The sequence below is a fragment of the Rousettus aegyptiacus genome, unplaced genomic scaffold (assembly GCF_014176215.1).
Source record: "Rousettus aegyptiacus isolate mRouAeg1 unplaced genomic scaffold, mRouAeg1.p scaffold_m13_p_4, whole genome shotgun sequence".
Classification (NCBI taxonomy): Eukaryota; Metazoa; Chordata; class Mammalia; order Chiroptera; family Pteropodidae; genus Rousettus; species Rousettus aegyptiacus.
In genome coordinates, this window is record NW_023416307.1 from 28,593,293 (window position 1) to 28,612,467 (window position 19,175).

General features: G+C 32.7%; 1 protein-coding gene across 6 annotated transcripts in view; it reads left to right on the plus strand.

Moving 5' to 3' along the window:
- SERPINI1 (serpin family I member 1) overlaps nucleotides 1–19,175 on the plus strand; it is a 65,941-nt gene that overhangs the window by 34,207 nt on the left and 12,559 nt on the right. For all 6 annotated transcript variants that reach the window (XM_036218797.1, XM_016148145.2, XM_016148148.2 and 3 more), the window contains 5 exons: nucleotides 5,571–5,841; nucleotides 6,902–7,132; nucleotides 8,676–8,870; nucleotides 10,341–10,545; nucleotides 16,979–17,076. In XM_036218797.1, the coding sequence (XP_036074690.1) occupies nucleotides 5,589–5,841; nucleotides 6,902–7,132; nucleotides 8,676–8,870; nucleotides 10,341–10,545; nucleotides 16,979–17,076 (982 nt within the window). In that variant the 5' untranslated portion in view covers nucleotides 5,571–5,588. The remainder of the gene's footprint in view (nucleotides 1–5,570; nucleotides 5,842–6,901; nucleotides 7,133–8,675; nucleotides 8,871–10,340; nucleotides 10,546–16,978; nucleotides 17,077–19,175) is intronic.

Below are 19,175 nucleotides of genomic sequence, written 5' to 3' on the forward strand. Positions count from 1 at the left end.
ATGGTTCCCAAACACCTACTGCCAGCCCATTAAAAAAAAAAAAAAAAAAAATCCACTTTAAGGAACTGTCTTATTTCCATGTTGAAATGTTCATTCTTATATGTGATCGATGTCTTCACTCTTTTGTGTGACTATGAGGCATTATTTTTGTTAACTTTTTTGCTCTCATTCTAATGTATTTGCTTGGTAATATAAAATTTTAGCAACCCTATTTTAGTTTCCTCAATTAAAAAAAAAAATTCTAGTTTAGTAAACCAGAGGGATTTAAGGGCTTTTAAGTGGTTCCCCCCCCCCCGCCCCCTGAGAGGAGGGTTGTTGTCTGTCTGTTTGTTTGTTTGTTTGTTTTTTCATTGGTGTTTTCCCTTAGTTATTTCCTATGGCTGTTTTTTACTGTAGAAAGAAACTTCTTTGACCATTTTTCTCACCTACTAAAGAACACCTACCTTTTTTTTTCTAACTCACAATTATGAAATGATTTTTTTTTATTTCAAATAATTTGGTTTAAAAAATTTGCATTTATGACTAAATCTCTTTAAATAAGATTAACTACTAAGGAAGTTTTTAAAAGACTCTTTTTTATTGTGCTGACTTTTAGTTTGTAATTTCTCACACCTCAACCACAAGATTTAGTTCCCTGACTCGTTTCAATGAAGCATGTCCTGCTTTTAGGACTAAAGCAGTATACATACATACAGTGCTACAACTTATCCCACCACTGGCAACAAGGCACAGAAATGCAAGAATTAATGGTACTTTGTTTACGGCTCAACTACTTCTGCCTTCTCTAGCACAAAATCGCTGTCTACTACTATTCTAGTACTGTGGCCTCTTGTTTTTTATGTAAAGGCATTTTATTCAGTAGCTTAAAAATAATGAATCTACAAAGCATGCTCTATGCGATAGGAACTCATTTTAGAATATATCATGATTAATGGTGGGGCCCCGGCATTTTGTAGACTAATGTTAATACAGTAACATTTGGGTAGCACCTTTTGTGATTTTTCAAAGTGGTGTACTTGTTTGCTAATGCTTCCCATGTCCAGCATTGCATAATGCCAGCATTAATGACAGTGCCACTTCGTCAGGCTGGAAAGATAGTCTCAGACTCAATAAGGAAATACTTTATCAAAAGGGATAAAAAATGGAAATGAGGTACTACCTGTGGGCTCAGATTAAATTACTCTCAAGAGTTTAGAAGCAATAGCTTCTCTTGCTGTTCTTTTTAATGCAGCATTGTGATCCTTTACATCTCATGCTTTATTAATTCAACAAATATTTATTTGTCACCTACTGTGTATAGTGCATTAGGTTCTTATTCTGATTATCTTAAGATATATAAAAATGAATGTACTTCCATTTGTGCTTTCACAAAGTCTAGGAAAAGAGATGATGCATGTATAGAATTACCTGTAATGGAAGCTGTGTAATGTGCTCTGGTAGAGATAAGATGTGCCATGATTTCAGAAAAGGGAAATTGCCCTTTTAACTGAAGAACCAGGAGAGTATTCATGAAGGAAATGGAAGTGGAGCAGAACCTGGAGGAATGGTTGAGATTTGAAAGTATGGAACCAGGTTGAAGTAGCTCCAGAAAAAGAACTATACAAGCCAGCAACAGGAGAAGGAAATTCTAGGACATATATTATCAGAGGGATTCTGGCTAGAATTGCAGGATTCGTAAAGGAGAGTTATGGGTAATACGTTATGCCTGATCACAGTGAAGGGAGTTATGTTTGAGACTAAGATTTTGAGCTTTCATCTAGAGGGAGATCCTGGGGTTTTATAAATATAGAAATACCTTTAATAATAGTACATCAAGACAATTCATTTGAAGTCTATGTATATGTTGGATTGAAGAGGGTAGTAACTAGGATTCAGAGAATGGCTGAGAGCTATTTGTCGAGTCCTTGAGAATGCATTAAAAGGAAGAACTGTTAGTATAGCCATGGCAATGACCACAGATCATGGATTAGTGATATCAGGGTCGCAATATGGAATAAGTGTTGACAATTTATTGAACATAAGGGAAAACGAGATAGATTTTGACATTTAAAAGAAAAGAATGGGTTTAATTGATAAGATAGAATCCTGTTTGAGCCACCATAGATTTGAAATGCTGGCAAGGGTCAAAGACTAAATATCCCAAGAACAATTTGCAATACTTGTCAGAAATTAAGACAAAAATAAAGCCAGAGCTAGAATTTTATTTATTTGGGAATAACATGATAGGGATAATAGTTGAAGTATCTTCACTTTGAGAGAAGTTCACCCGCAGGAGTGGGAAGAACATTATGGAAAAAAGAAGACCAGGAATAGATCCATGGAGAACACCCACACTTAGAAGGTAGAAGGTGGACAGAAAATCCTCCCCTCTCTCCTAGAAAAAAAAAATACTTGAAAGAGTAGACAGAGGCAGCAGAGGTGAAACGGGGCAAGGATCAAGGATGGAGTAGGTGGGATCAGAAAGACTGGACCAGGCTAGCTAGCAGAGGTCATTTTGCTTGTCCACTGGAAATCTACCCTTCAAAAGGAGAAAAGATTACTTAATTATAAATATATATGCTTCCAGAACAGGATTCTTTAAATCTTTATTAAGGAGTTTCCTGATATGACCCATTCCCACCCCACCACTCAGCCATACTACTCCTAATTTCCCCGCAAAATATATAAATCAGTGGGAAGCTGCTCACTGCCCTGGGATGAGCCCCTCTTACAAACATGGGTGCTCTTTCCAGGAGTCCTCTAGAAGTCCAAAGATGCATTAGGGGTTTTGGCATCTCTTTTCCACAGTAAGGGATTTCTGCCAAACTGAAAGTCCATCAAACATTGTTTCTTTTTGCATCCGGACCATCTGCTGTAGCCAGGGGTTTCTAACCTGAGGCCAGTGACTATCGTGGCTAGTGAATGCCATGTTTCTGTTATCTGTGTGCATGCATTTTTCAGAAGACATGATTTACCCTTCTGATTCTTATGAGTCTCTTTTCTTAAATAGATAAGAACCACTGTAATAGATCATGTACTCTTACACAGTGATTTGAGTTCCTTGAGGATAAGAGCCTGTCCTTATAAATTTTGTTATTTTCATGGTACCTCTATCAATCTTAATTGAATGATGCTATATTTAATGGGCCAACAGGAATGATAAAACACTCATTTTGGCTCAATAGCCTCTTGCTTGACTTAGCAAATATATGTAACTAGGAAACATGTTTTTTAACTCATCTAATGTCCTTTATTAGTATAACTTGTAGTTTAAAGATGACACATGATCTCATTTATTTCTTTAATATTAGTGCAGAGTAGGGATTAGTATCTTTATTTCACGAATGAGAAAGCTACAACTGAGAAAATCCATATAACTTGCTGAGCATCATACATCATATGTTTGCTATTATTATCTCATGGTAAATTCATTTGTAAATAAAAATGCCCATAAACATAATAGACTTTGCCTTGTTTCCTGGAATTCTTATTAGTTGGTAGTAAGTTGGTTTTTGTTTTACATGAGTGAAATCTTTTTATTAGCCTGAAATTTGGTACTCGTGTTAGATGCACTGGTTTCCAAATATCTGTATTATTGAATGACAGATGCTACTATCATATAGTGACTTTAATTTCTTGGTCTTATACTAGATGACATTAAATGATAGTGATGAGGTCCAGACAGCAGTATAGTGTCATGATTAAGAGTATAGGCTTTTGGATCTGACTTGGATTCCAAAGTTCCCCTAAACAGTATTCCATCCTAAGTATTAAATCCTGGATATGTTTTAAGTTCTCTCTCCACTTAAAAGGGTCCCTATGAAATTTCCATTCGAATCTAAAAAGAGAAAATTCATCTCTCCTACTTCCACATTTCCTGGAGTTCTCTGGAGTACAAAAGGAAGAGAGAATCCCACAGCAGCCTCCCATGGATGGCCAAAGTCAGCAGACTAGCATGGCAACTGTGCTCTCTTGGCACCTGACTTCTGTCCCAAGGCTTCTGTTCCAAAGTGGTCTGCCTGGTAGATGCTGTTCTGCAGCAGTGCACTTGATTTCCCCGCCCCCAGCCTTTGCCTCCTTGCAGCCTGGGTCATGAACATCCATATTTACACACAGGCTGACCTTACCTCCCTAAACAAGTGAGTCATATTAAAAGCTTAATACAAAAGGGGGAGGGCAGAAACTTAGAACTTCTCAGTCAAAAAACTGACCTAAAACTGAACCCTAAAATGTGGATGACTTACAAAATGACTAGGCAGTTCTCTGAAATTGGAATTAAAAATATTACAGGACCGATTAGGAAGTTGTAACTCAAAAGCCTGTTGGAAACACACTGCTCTTAAGTGTATATACACTCTGTTAACTGAGTAATGGGGACTGTTAGTGTACCATACTAATTAAAATACAATTTTCCAAATGTGTTTGCTCAACATCAATTTACAGGTTTTTCACATGTTTTAATGATGATTTTTTTAAAAAATTCAAAATCAAGTAAACTACTTATTTGTTTAAATAAGCTGCTTTCAGATGCCTATAGTGACAAAGTATAAGGATATAGGGAAAGAGGAACTCTTGTCCCCAGTGCGTTTCCAGCTAGACAGGCTGTCTGTGGAGAGACAGGGCTTTTGGAACACTGGTGTGGCAGGAGGCAGAAATATTATTCAGAAATATCTAGACACTAACACTGCTTTCTCTTTCCAAGAGAAAACAGTTCAAGAACCAGATGAACTTGATATTTAGAAATATCCATCCAAGTAGAATCGCCAAGTAGAATCGTTTGTTGGTATAAACTGACATGGTAACATAATCCTGACTTTAAAAGGACAATGTTGTAGGTTTCTCTCTGCTCAGATTGTCCCTGGGAGCAGCAGCCTCATAGGGAACTGATGCGTAAGGGAAAACCACACAAGGCGTGCTGAATCTGCCTCTTTCTCTAGGTTACCATTTCCTGTGGTTTCTGCAGCCTGGGCTGAATAAACTGGGGCTCATAGAAGGTGTGTCTGATCTTTTCCACCAGTGAATAGCCCAGATGCATGATGCATTAATTTTTAGCAATCGTAGTAAATAGGTAAAGTGGCATTTTCTAATGCCTAACTTCACTAGTTCATCTTAAACTCTATAAATATCTTTTGATTTTCAGTATAGCTGTCCTAGACCTATGTAGTTTAGAATAAATAGTTTCAAAATGATAAAAATATATGGCCAGGCTATGAAAATTGATAAATTAGCCTCAACAAACATGACCTATAATTATTTGTTGCGTATGTATCTATACATAGTCTTAACTCCATGAAGGTGAGGCCCAGGGCTATCTTGTTCTGTGGGGTAACCTCAGAACTTAGCAGTAGTATTTGTTCATTTGATTATTAATTGACTTTTTAAAAATAGGACTTCCAATACATCCTTTGTGCTTTTGTTACAGAGATATTAACACCGTATATGTTTAAAAACTTTTGGTTTGCTTTACAACTTTGCCAAGAAATAATGCATATACATATATGTATATATGTCCTTGTATACATATATGCTTAACTGTTCACTTAGTTTCTCTGGGGTAGTTAAAAATTAATATGCAAATTATTGTTTTTCAGGCTTGAAACTATTTCAACATGGCTTTTCTTGGACTCCTCCTCTCTTTGCTGGTTCTGCAAAGTTTGGCTTTAGGAGCCACTTCCCCTGATGAAACCATCACTGAGTTGTCAGTGAATATGTATAACCATCTTCGAGCCACTGGGGAAGATGAAAATATTCTTTTCTCTCCATTAAGCATCACCCTTGCAATGGGAATGATGGAACTTGGGGCCCAAGGCTCTACCCTGAAAGAAATCCGTCATTCAATGGGATATGACAGTCTGAAAAATGGTAAGTGTGCTTCAGTTTGATTTCTCAGGATGCTTTGACTTTAACTTTCAACTCGGTTATGCTGTCTTCTGCCAGAGGCAGCAGTATTGACACAAAGTGAAAAAGTAATATCATTGAAATGGTATGGCTTGGAGAAGCATTAGGAAACCCAAGAAAGGTGTTAATTCCTGGTTTATCCCTGGCCGAGTTAATCTAAGAAAAATGAATTATTATTATTTATTATTTTATTATTATTATTATTTAAATAAACTTTACTGTGTTAAACAAAAGCAAACATAGTTCTTGCCCTGATGGAGTTTCTAGTCTAGAGAGAGAGACATATATTAATCATTCAATTATCACACAAATAAATGAAAAAGTACAACTGTGATTAGTGCTTTAATGAAAAGCAACATGATTCTATAAGAATATCAGAAAATTTTCCTTAAAATCAACTATGCCTTCATTGTTTAAGTAGCATCAAAGAATTTTTTTAATGTTGTGTAACTATGAAATTATATGTATTGGAGAAAATTTATAGCCTAAAGATATTTTGTAGTCACTTTGACATGATATAAGATTTCTGTTTTAATGTTTCTAATATACATGTGAATTAACTATAAAAAGTTAAGAACTAAATCAATCTCTAATAGATGTTCTAGTTATAAGGTTAAAAATGTCTAGTAAAAGTAAATTTAAATGAAATATTTGATTTTTAAACTAGATAATTGAACTTAATTCTTATTCCTGATAAACATAAAATAAGACTAATTTAATGAAAGTAACCTGAGTACTTTGAAGGAAAACCTAAAAATCTTTATAGATTTTACCAAGGTAGCAATTAAAATGAAAAATAATATCAGTTGATAATATTAAGCTACAAAAAAAGTTAATTTTATTATCTGGAAATTGCCTAAATATTAGAACCTCCTTACCACATCACTGTTGAGAATAAGCTAGTGCCCTCCCCTCGGGCCTCTTTTCTATTTATCCCCATGCTGTGTTTTTACTGCTGCTTCACTTTCCTGGATCTTTCACTGTGTTTCTTCCATTAATGAACTTATTCTTTGTCGTTTTGCAGGTGAAGAATTTTCTTTCATGAAAGATTTTTCTAACATGGTAACTGCTGAAGAGAGCCACTATGTGATGAAAATTGCCAATTCCCTCTTTGTGCAAAATGGATTTCATGTCAATGATGAGTTTTTGCAAATGATGAAAAAATACTTCAATGCAGAAGTAAATCATGTGGATTTCAGTCAAAATATTGCTGTGGCCAACCACATCAATAAGTGGGTGGAGAATAACACAAATAGTATGTCATTTGGTTCTTTGCTTTCTTGAATAGCTTAGTTTTAATTCTCCCTAACTTCTGAAATTATTTGTCCCCACATTCCTTTCACATGTTGAATGTTAGATAGCATTTAGTTGAGTAGCTAATAATTATTTTGTATAGATTAAAGTCTTTTTAGAGGCATTGTTTATGAATTAACATTTGATAAAGCAGTTAACTCTTTTGTTATGTATTGAATTTTGGCACTGATAAACTAGTCTGCTCTCCAGTAGATATAGTAATCTTAGTTACTATATGGAATCTTGCTTGAGCTAATTATTTGATAAACTAGAATCTAATTAAAATGGCAGTTGGTGGCTCTTATAATTAAAATAGAATAAGAGTTAAAAGTTAGAGTTTAAATATTGTTGGCTTTTAAACCACAGAACTTGATTGGTAATCAAAAAATTATATAAACTTTTAAAAAAGAATAGCCCATTTTAAGGCAATTAAATGGAGAGAAATTAGAATGATGCATTGATTTTAAATTTTATTTTTAATTCATAAGTTTTAAATGTATTTAAGTTTTCCAAATGTTTCATATTTTATCATTTTATTTTCCAATTTTACCACAAAAGTAATTAAAATTAGAATCTAAAAAATGAGACCACATTGAAAGTAGATTACTATGACAGTTCATTAAATTAATTTATATTGTCAGACTCCCAAAATAATATTAATCTAATAAGTTTTATGTTGGAACAACAGGAACAAAAAAATTCTATGTCCTATAATCTTCAAAATGCTGAATATTTTCTTAAGCACCTACAGAAGTACTATGATTAATAAGAGAATACAGAGCAAAATATTGTCCTATCTTTTTCACTGTGAGATGACATTCCACTATTGTCATTTTCACGAGATCACTTTTTTAACTATGAGATTGGAATGTAGGATAAAGGAAACTTATTTATTTATTTAGCATTCAAAGAATAAATAAAAAATAATCATCTACCTGGAATAGAATGAATTATTAAAAACTGTTTCCAAACTCTTTTTAAACACTTAATAATCAAAATAGATTTGGAAAGGAACTTTTCAAATGATAGAAGATAAGGCATCATGAGTTAAATTAGCTTTCATTAATCTGTTCTCATCTTGTCAAAACAGTTATTATATTTGGTAGAAAAATAGTATACATGGATTTTGAATTAGATAGCATTTTAATCATGTAACATTGTTCGAGAATAAACTTAGAATAGTTTGAGTGCTTACTCTATGTTAAGAGTTTTATATAAATCATTGCACTAGAAAGGGGTGAACCCTAAGAGTCTGTTGTATGTGGTTATGTAGTTTGTTCAACTTACAAGATGCTACTAGTGTTATTTTAGGTGGTGTGGGTATCTAAGATGCCCTTAATCTATAATTATGTGTGTATGTATAACTTTTCCTTTGAAAGTAAGATCCTTTTAATTTATATTGTAAATTTGATAATGGTACAGTTTTTCTGGATCACTCTATCAGATGGTCCCCTTTTACCTTCCGATTTAATTTGAATTTTTATTCATTTATTTTTCTTGAATAGGTTTGTTGAAAGATTTGGTATCCCCAAGGGATTTTGACACTCTCACTCATTTGGCCCTCATCAATGCTGTCTATTTCAAGGGGAACTGGAAGTCACAATTTAGACCAGAAAACACTAGAACCTTTTCCTTCACTAAAGATGATGAAAGTGAAGTCCAAATTCCAATGATGTATCAACAAGGAGAATTTTATTATGGTAAGACATTTTGGCTTATATTTCTCTCTTCTTGCAGTATATCAACAAATTTCTAAGAAAGCACATGAAATATTCATTATTTAAATTTCTTGTCAATCTAGTTTGGGTTATAATTTTCTTGGCTCCATTTTTAAAGGCCTCTAATTAGATCCTGAAGGAATATGATGTGCATTGACAGCTTTCCAATATATTTCTTTAATTTATAAATTAAATCACACCTGCAGAGTGGGTTTATTCATATGAAAATACCTGCCCATGTATAAGTAAGTACACTGAGTTATTATAAAAAGTCATTGGCTTTGGGGTGGTTTTCATTGAACCATATGTTCCACCCAGCTCTTGATTCGTACTCCTCACAACTTTTTGAATTACAATTATTTCTTGAAAATTTTGCTTTCAGATTTGTGTATGTATGGTTAGATATAATTATTCATTCATAGTTTCATTTATTGAGGGTCTCTAATTTGTGATACCACTCAATAACCTTGGCATTATTTTAAAAAATGTTTCATTGAACTTTTCAGAAGTTTTGGGTGTTAATCCTTCCTACACACTATATTGAACTGTAATGGTTTGTTGTCATAAACAGAAATGTAATTATAAACTGTATATATTAGAACTAGTAGTTTTTTTCTATTTAAAAATGCACTGTAAAATTAAAGATTATAATCAAAGTTAATCAAATTAACAGTCAAAATAAGAAAGGGAAACACCAATTTATTTGAGAACCAAAATATTTAATGTAATGTGTATATTGTGAAGGATCTAGATCAATTATAGGAAAATATTCATAACAAAAATATTCATTACTTTTTTTAATGGGGGAAATTTTAAAGTAGTAATGGGAACATTTGTTTTAAAGACTTTTTAATTTTTTTGAAAGCCTAGGCAATTTAGCTAAGTTCATAGCATACAAACCCAATTATCTGATTTACCTAATTACCTAATTTGAAGGCCATAATCACCACAAATACACTAGAGAACTATTGTAGAACACAATAAATTTCATTTTGGCGACACTACCTTTGCCTCAAAATTTTTATCTGTGGTATTAATAGAGTACCAAGTATTATGTGGACAATTTTGCTGCTCTTAGAAATCAGATGGATATTGCCAAATGTGATTTATATCCAACTTAGATATAGGGCTTTATTTTCTAACAAGAACTTTTCATTGTTTCTAATAATATCCTTTAAATCTATATTCATTTGAAGTATGATTTAAAAATGAATAAGTAAATCTAAAGAACATGTTATAACAAATGTGAAATAATTCTGGGGATTCTAAAATAAAATAAATTCTGCAGGGCTGAGAATTCACTTGAATTTCAAGGTCTATTTTTAAATAAACTTCTTTTTCTTAGATGCCTACATTTCTTCTCTACACTATTTTGAACAAAAGTTATAACAAATTTAAACCTTTTATTTAAGGTTTGATTTGGACCTTTTATCCTATTTCTTTTCTTTTCAGGGGAATTTAGTGATGGCTCTAATGAAGCTGGTGGTATCTACCAAGTCCTGGAAATACCATATGAGGGAGATGAGATAAGTATGATGCTGGTATTGTCCAGACAGGAAGTTCCACTGGCCACTCTGGAGCCATTGGTCAAAGTACAGCTAATTGAAGAATGGGCAAACTCTGTGAAGAAGCAAAAAGTGGAAGTGTACCTGCCCAGGTGAGACTCCCTTGGATGACATGGAGAGAAGGCTATCAATGAAAGTTCTGACCCCGAAAACTCTTGTCACTATTTTTGAATTTGAAGTCTTGTGCTATTCTCCTCTTCCTCTCGCTCCTCTTTCCTCTCTTCCTTCTCCTCTTTCTTCTCCTGCTCCTCCTCCTCCTCCCTTTACTCCTCCCCTCCCCATTCTCCTCTTCCTCCTTCTCCTCTTTTTAGTACTCTTTTATACTCACATGGTCCTTCCCAGAGACACAGGCTCACTTATTAATTCATTCTGCACTCTTTACCAAGACCTCATTTCAGATATGAGTCAATATCCTTAGTTTCATTTGAGAAGATTTTCCAACAGATTGTCTCTTGATATCATTTATATTGACAGTCTTCTGTATTTCATTAATATTTAAAGTTGATTATGGCTGGAAAAATAATCTCAGACATTGTTAGGAAAAGTGCAAGCAAGTCATTGCGCTAGGTGCAACCATTAATAAGTAGGAATAAGCTTAAAATTTTCCCTATGGCTGAAAAAAATATAATCCATGCAGAGCCTTGATGTTCTGACTACCATTCTCTTCCTCAACCCCACCTCTGGCCGCATAGCACATCAGACATTTTGTAGCATGTACTATCTGTGTACATGCAATTATGCCACAGACATTGTACTCTTTTTATGCCCCTGGCTCTCTATGTATGTTTTTTTGTATTGGTCTGAACTGCCTTCCTCACATTACTTTGCCAGATTTATTTACTTGGCCATTAGGGTACAGCTTTGGCACCAATTCTAGGAAGCCTTTTATGAACCCCCTGATAGATCAGGTGACCCTCACTTTGGCCTCACTTATGCACCTCCCTATTATGACAATGCATTTATGTTACCACCCACAATGAAATTAATCTGTTATAGGTCTTACTTTTCTTCTGTAATGTCTTTCAGAGTAGAGTCAGATCTCTCCCCCATAATAGAGACGTGATAAGTATGCAAAACCAAATCCTACTGAATATATTCTTCCTTGAATACCTTAAAATCTTGTAGGGGAGCTAGACCAGTAAACACGAACAAGTTTTTAAATATAGTTTGTAAATTCTGGGCTAGAAAACAAGACACAAATAAACAACAGATAAACGTGTGTGTGGAAGTACAGTTCTAACACTCATTCCACATTAAGAAAAATTATACAATTGATATGAACTTTGAAAGATGATAAATAAGACATTAGTATTAAAATGAAATTGCTAAGACATTTATATTCTAATTTTTAGACATTAACATTTAAAAATTACATCTTATATAAATGCTTATTTTCCCAAAAAACTTAGCTGACACTTGCTTACATTAATGGAATCTATTTGGAACTGTTGATGGTTTTGACTGGAAATATATATATGTGTTATGTTAGTGTTACATAGCCACAATATATAACTATACATAATATATAGACATGCATTTCTCAGTCTACATATAAAAGTTAAGATAATTATACTCTAAATGGTTTATTTTTTTCTTTTTGGCTAAAATATTAAGCTCGTATAACTTTCCATTATAATATATTTAGATAGAAAGATTCCACTATAAGTCTTTTCTCAAGGAGAGGTAGCCAATGACTGTAACAAATAAAGCAAAGACTTTTTTAAAAAATATATAATTGACATCTACATACTTAATATATAGACAATGTATCTTAATTCTAAAAAAATTTTCTTTTAAACCTTAGCAGTTAAATTTAAATAACTATATGAGACCTAAACTCTCATCCAGGGACCTTTTATCATTATTTTTGTATTTTCCTTGCATTTGTAATGAATTCCTTTTGATAATATGAAAAATTCAGTACAGTATTAATATTCTCTTATTAAATATTATGCATTAAGTGCAGCATCTCCAAATGCTTCAATTCTGTGAAAATGCAAAGTGATTTAGGAGTATTTTAACAGAATTCTAAATGAATGCTTAATAAGGATCACATTCACTAGAAGATGTGGCCTCCAGGTCTTATCCACTGAGAAACTGAACATTGCAGTAGAATAAAATTAATTTTTCATATTCTAAGAGATACTTTTCAATTATGAAATAGCTTAGCTTGCTTGCTCATATTAATGCCTGTTGCTAAACTAGGCACCGTTAATTACCATGTGTCCATTTCTCTAGGAGTTGCATGAACTTTGCCACTGTACAGCTAGCTAATGCATAGAGAGGGAGACTAAAAGTTAGATAAGATAAATTTGGTTTCCCTTTTCAAGAAATTGACTATTTTCAAGTACTTGTGTGTCAGTAATAATAAATGGGAAACTATCCTGTTCCCCCCACCCCCACCACCATTTTACAGCATTAGGATCCACAACGTTTTCATTGAGGGTAATGATTTATGTAATCTAATTTTAGCAAAGGTAAAAATGGTATAATAGTTGTTTTCTAGGTTTACTCAGTGCCTGTCTTAAATGGTTTGTATAGTTTTATTGATATGGCGATTATTACCTGAAAATGCAACTTTACATTTCTGTAATTTGACCAATTCTTGTCTTGCTTGACAGGTAATTTTACTTTCGATTATACTAGGTTTTATACAAATAGCTTTAAAATGGTTTTATTAAGAATAGGGTATGGGGAGGGGAGGGAGAAGGGTCAATGGCTTTTGTATTTTTGTTATTTTTTTCCCCCTGAACAATAAATCCTACAAGAATCAGAAGCTGAATTGAAATTGTATTTTTATACAAAATATAAGAATATATTCAGGAGAGAGTAAGATTGCTATACCTATATGATATCACCAAATCTAGTGAAATACCTCAAGGTTTATGCACAATCACACATCTCTATGATTTAAATGAGATTGTCAGATATTCTTCCAATTTATCCATGGTGGCAAAAATAGTTTGGCTAATATATAAAATATATATAATCTAAAAAGCACTTCAGAGTAATACCTGGCATAGAGTAATCATCATTTAAATGTTATCTGTTATTATTATTATTTTTTATTTTACAATGTATATTTTAAGTCCTAGTATTTATCTTGTGTTAATCTATGAGCACTTTTATATATACTTTTCTGTAGGTAGGATTATTTTAAACCTGGTTTTGATGAGCATTAACCTCTTCATTATATACTCTGGCATGTTAGTCTTTACTGATACATCTTAGGTATAAGAAAAATTTTCTAAAATCAAAATCGAATATCTTAATACTTGGAAGGCAGAGGTACCGGGCTGTAGTATCTTCCGCTCTGCTTTTGTAGTCTTGGATTTACGATTTGTGATCAGAGTGCTAGAAATCAAAGGAAACAAAGTGGTTCTCTGTTTTGTAACCAGAAAGAGTGCTATTATTTTGAAATAATTGTCTACTAATAAATCACTTGTTTCATGTTTGTAAAAGAAAACAAATATACAAGCCATCAGATTTTTTTCTTTAGCGTGAATGTTTTTTATTAGGTTTTTCAACAAAGGTTTTACTTGGTTTCTTAATTGCTTATAAATTTTATAAATTTTCTTAAAGGAAATTTTTTAACTTTTGCTCCACACATCTACCCAGTCTCTCTCCAATGCTCCTGCCCTCTACATACCTCTTCAACTTATTCAGATAAAAAGTTGCAAATACATTATCACATTGTATGTCTTTATTAAAGCAGGAATGCCTTTGGGTTTAAAAAAAGCAGTGGCTTTTTTTTTTTTTTAATTCAGTAGGTGAAACATAAAATCTGCCTGTAGTTCATTTTCAAATAAACCATTGTTAGAATTATAGTGATTAGTATGGGGGGGCGTGGCTTTGCAGTCAGAAAGACCTTAGTTCATGTCTTTATTCCACCACCTACTAGCTGTGTGACTACGACAAGTTGCTTAGCTTTTTGAACTTCAGTTGTTCTTTTGTGGAATAGAGGTGATAGCTATCTCATAGGAATATGTGATATTGTCATAGAGATAATTAAATGAGATATTATACATAAAATAATTTACATAGTGCCTGGGACATAGTGAGCACTTAGTATATGGGAGATAATAATGATTATTTATATTAATATAGTCTATATTAAGGGGAAAGAGATAGTAATGGTGATAGCTATTTTTCAGTAGTTTGGTAAGTAAAAAAAAGACTAGAAATGAATAAGGAGAAATTGTTTACATCCTGCCTAACATAACAAACACTATCATTGATACTTAGCTTTTATTTCACTTCAGCCATTATGTTTTTTCCTGTTCTATATGCTACAAATATTAAAAAGAAAAAGACATTAGATTTGCCTAGCTTACAGTTAAAGTATCAGGGATTAATGCAGCTATTTAATTAAATTACTCCACTGCTACTGATATGCAAATATACAGCACCTTAAAGTCTATAATAATGTGAATGTTATGCATAACTGCAATATAATAATCACTATTAACAGTATCTTCTCTTTACTTCATGCCTAAGACTTTTAGTAACCTTATTTAATCTCCTCAACAACAGTATGAAGTGGGTATTATTATCACTATTTTCCATATGCCAAAACTGAGGTTCAGAAATTAAGGAACATACCCAAGTTCAATTCATTTGCACCTAAACAACCAGCCTCCGCAGTATGAAACAAACCAAATTGCTTTTAAAAAGTAAAAAGAATCCCCTACTGATATCTTCCTTTATTTTCTTAGTTTAGGTAGATTGGGAAATACATCATACTACACGGATCCATATCCCTATTTTGCCACTTATTAGCTATTTTACCTCATCAAGTTATTTCATCTTTATGTCCCCCATTTTCTTCTTCCATTAACTGAGGATAATTATAATACCTGCCTCAAAAGGCTGTGATATTTATTAAATCACTCTGTTTTTTTTTTTTCATACTCTTGGAACAGTTCCTGGTATGCAGTAAGTTACATATTAGTGATCAAAAAATTAATTAATAATAATAATAATAATAAAGTACACATACAAAAACACCTTAATCGAGCCATTGAATGTATTCTCCAAGACATTCCATATTTTCCTGCTCATCCCTCATTTCTAATTTCATAATCAATATCTGATTTTTATAGAAAATAAAATAAACAATGTAAAGTCTAAGTTAAAGGGTGAGATATATGTAAAATTTAGTACTTGGTTTAATATATTTGCTATCCATTTACTCATCTGTTGGTCATATTTTTCCATAAACGTGAACCCACTAAAACTATTTTCCCCTGATTATTTCTCTTGGTGTCTGAGCTTATTTATAGCAATCATTCCCTTGTCATTCTTCAAAAACCAGATGTCAGAAATTATGCTAATATAATGTTTAGTGACTATCACTGACTTAACACTTTTAACAACACAGCCATTGCCTAAAAACTTATGATCTGTAATGATCGGGAGGCAACATCTTAGCAAAAAAAAAAAAAAAAAAGGAAACAATTAGTTCTAGCCAGTTGTTTTCACTTTTTATAAAAAGTAAAAAACCCTTTGCTTTTAAAAAATGCATGTATTTGTTAATGCAGACATGTTTGTTCCATAGCTTTACTAGAAAGATGGCTGGTATAATTCATTACTTTGGGAGATACTCCATTTAGGAACAATTTGGCTTTCTGTTGATGCCATTTTTTAAAATTAGGATTTTGTTTATAGCCACTGTAGTTATTTTTATTTAAGGTTTTAAATACTGTTTTATTTCTTCTTATTATAAAAGTGAGGCACATTTATGTATAATAATTTTCAAAGTTCATTAGAATAAAAAATAAAAATTTACTACTATTCTGTTATATTAAAAACACTACTATAATTATAAAAGTACATAGTTTTTAAGATGTAATATTCAACTCACTTTCATTGATTAACAGTTTTTTTGTTAGTGATAGCATCTGCTATCACAAGAGCAGGCTTATGTTTTAGAGGTTAATATAACCATGAATGTATATATATAAATATATATATATATATTTAGTGTGATAGCGTTTATGTTTCCATTGTGTTGTATGAAGTTAAAATGTTGGTCATAGTAGGTGTGCAGCAAAATTTCTTAAATGATTCTTTCCATAGAGTGGAAAGTCAACCAGGATACTAAAAGAATGAAATACCTTGGGTAAATATATGATTAATCATTATCAGCTTAAAAAATCAAATATATGACTAGCTCAAAGGATTTTGAAAGCTATTCTTTTACAAGTTTTATGAAGTACTGTGATAATGATTCTTGATCTCCACCATATATTATGATTTCATGTCCATATTATATATTTGTCCTACTTAATAATTTAGTACTCTTCTGTTATATTATTCCTTTGATTTTCCCTCTTTTTACAAGTGCAACACTATCAAATATTACTTGTAGTCAAAAGCCAATTTTAGCATAATTTATCCTCTATAAAACAGAGTTTTAAAATTAGCATATCTAACATTTTATTCTTGTCCCAGGTAACAAGATGTTATAACTAAATTCTTTGAAAATGTTATAACTACAAATTTTTTTCCCTATGTGTTCTCCAGGTTCACAGTGGAACAGGAAATTGATTTAAAAGATGTTTTGAAGACTCTTGGAATAACTGAAGTTTTCATCAAAAATGCAAATTTGACAGCCTTATCTGGTAGGGAATAAATACCAATTTTAAAAAATGTTACTCCATAAAAGTTTTTAAAGTGATGATGCTGAATCTTCTATTTTTATGGATTTCTGAGGTAAAATACAGTTACCATTTGCCACTTAAATATAACAAATATATTTAACTCATACAAGAAAAACTATAAATACAGTCATAACATTAAGCTTATGTTATTCTGATCCATGTCTTATCTTCGATATTAGATTATATTCTCCAGACCTGTCTTATACATCTTTTAACTCCCTATCTCACCGTGCCTTGTAGATAATCAGTAAATGTGTTGATTGAATATCTAAACATGTCAGGTTACAATAAATCATATAGGAAAAGAATAAGGAAGGGAGGATGAGTGTCTGCTGTGAGAACTAGGCACTTTTAAAAAGAATGCCTATTGAGATGATGTAAATATTATTCTAAGTCTTCAGTGAAAAAACAGTGATTTTGAAGAAGTGCTTTCAAAATATATCTGGCATATGGGTGTTGACTAATTTATTTTAAATACTGCAAGAAAAAACAATTAGTTAAATTATTTGATTCAGTTGCCTCAATTTGTTCAGGGTAAAAATCATAATATATTAGTAGTGTTGAAGTACTTAGAATATGTAAAAATCATTTTGGAAATATTTTTTAAACAGCTAACCCCAAGACATTTATCATTGATGTAACGTACCTGTGAGTTTAAGGCTCAGTCAGCTCACATAATAATTATTTTTTATCATTTTTATAGATCCCAGAAAATAAAATGAACTGTTTTTTTTTTATGAGATAAAGTCAAATATATATCAAGATAAAAGAAACTCAACATGTAAAGCCTATTTATATGCAGTTTATTGAACCCAATTCTCCAGCTAGAGAGAGTTGAGGTGACAGAAGATTCTTTAGCAGTTCATGAGTTACAGGAGAGACTTTAGTTTTCCTCACCTAAAATAGCAGCCTATAGAAAATCAATCTGGCCATATGATAGCTCGTAAACCCAGATTTTGAGGGCAGGTAGGCTGAATTCAGGGACGTGGATGCTGCCATCTCTGAAATTGCATATAGGGGTGTGTGTACAAGGACACAAATGAAAGAGACAGACAAGGTGGAGATAGCATGGTCCTAGCTTTCGGTAAATTCTCAAAGCATCTACAATCAAAAAAGGCCTCACCCTACCAGATTTATGACTGGGCAGATTGTTTTCTAAGCAGCACTCAGCTTCCAGCAATGGGAGGAAACTGATGTACTTGATACCACAACTTCCACCTCTCATTTCGAGAGCTCACATCACAAAACATGAGGAGAGCTGTTCTAAATGTCTACTCTATAAATGTTCCTGTCCGCACTAGGAAATAAATTTTCCCTGAATAAATGTTTTCATGACTCACATCACACAACTAAGGCTTTGAACTCTTCAGTGAGATAGTCAATAAGGTAAGACTGCTAGGGATCCCAAAGGTAATGTGTACCTTTATATATGAGTCAGAAACTTACATTCATGGCTCAAGCAAAGTATAATTTAGTTTCTATACTCCCTTTTTTAGGAACTGTGAGAATCTGTCTACCATACTGGCCAAATTCCAACTGGATAATTACATTCTGCTTTCTTACCATGGATCTATTTTCAGTTTGATTAGAGATTCATTCCTTACTGTCTCACCCAAACATCTAGTCAGTTATTTCACACACATAGACTATTTGCTGCTTTTCAGTCCTCAGGGAGTAGCACTGCAGTGGCAAATCAATTATTGTGGTCATTGTAGCTTAAAATTTTTTACATATCTGCAAGGTTTTTAAGGTGCTATTTAATTGGTTTTACTATGTACAGAGACAATAGAACATAGATATACATTTTGAATGCAGATGGTTTGGAGACTAGAAATCGCACAGTAAGATCTTTCAGAGTTTGTATAGTCTATATGCGAAGTCTCTGTTTGTTTGATCAAACCTCCATCACAATTTAATCCTTCTCAGTGTCCTGCTCCCAGCTGCATTCCCAGTACCCGGCATGGGCTGACGCATAATTGGCGCAGAGTAGATGTCCATTAAACGATAAAATGAGGGAGGTAAGAAGAGAGGAAGTTTCCCTGGGAGCACCTTATATGTTA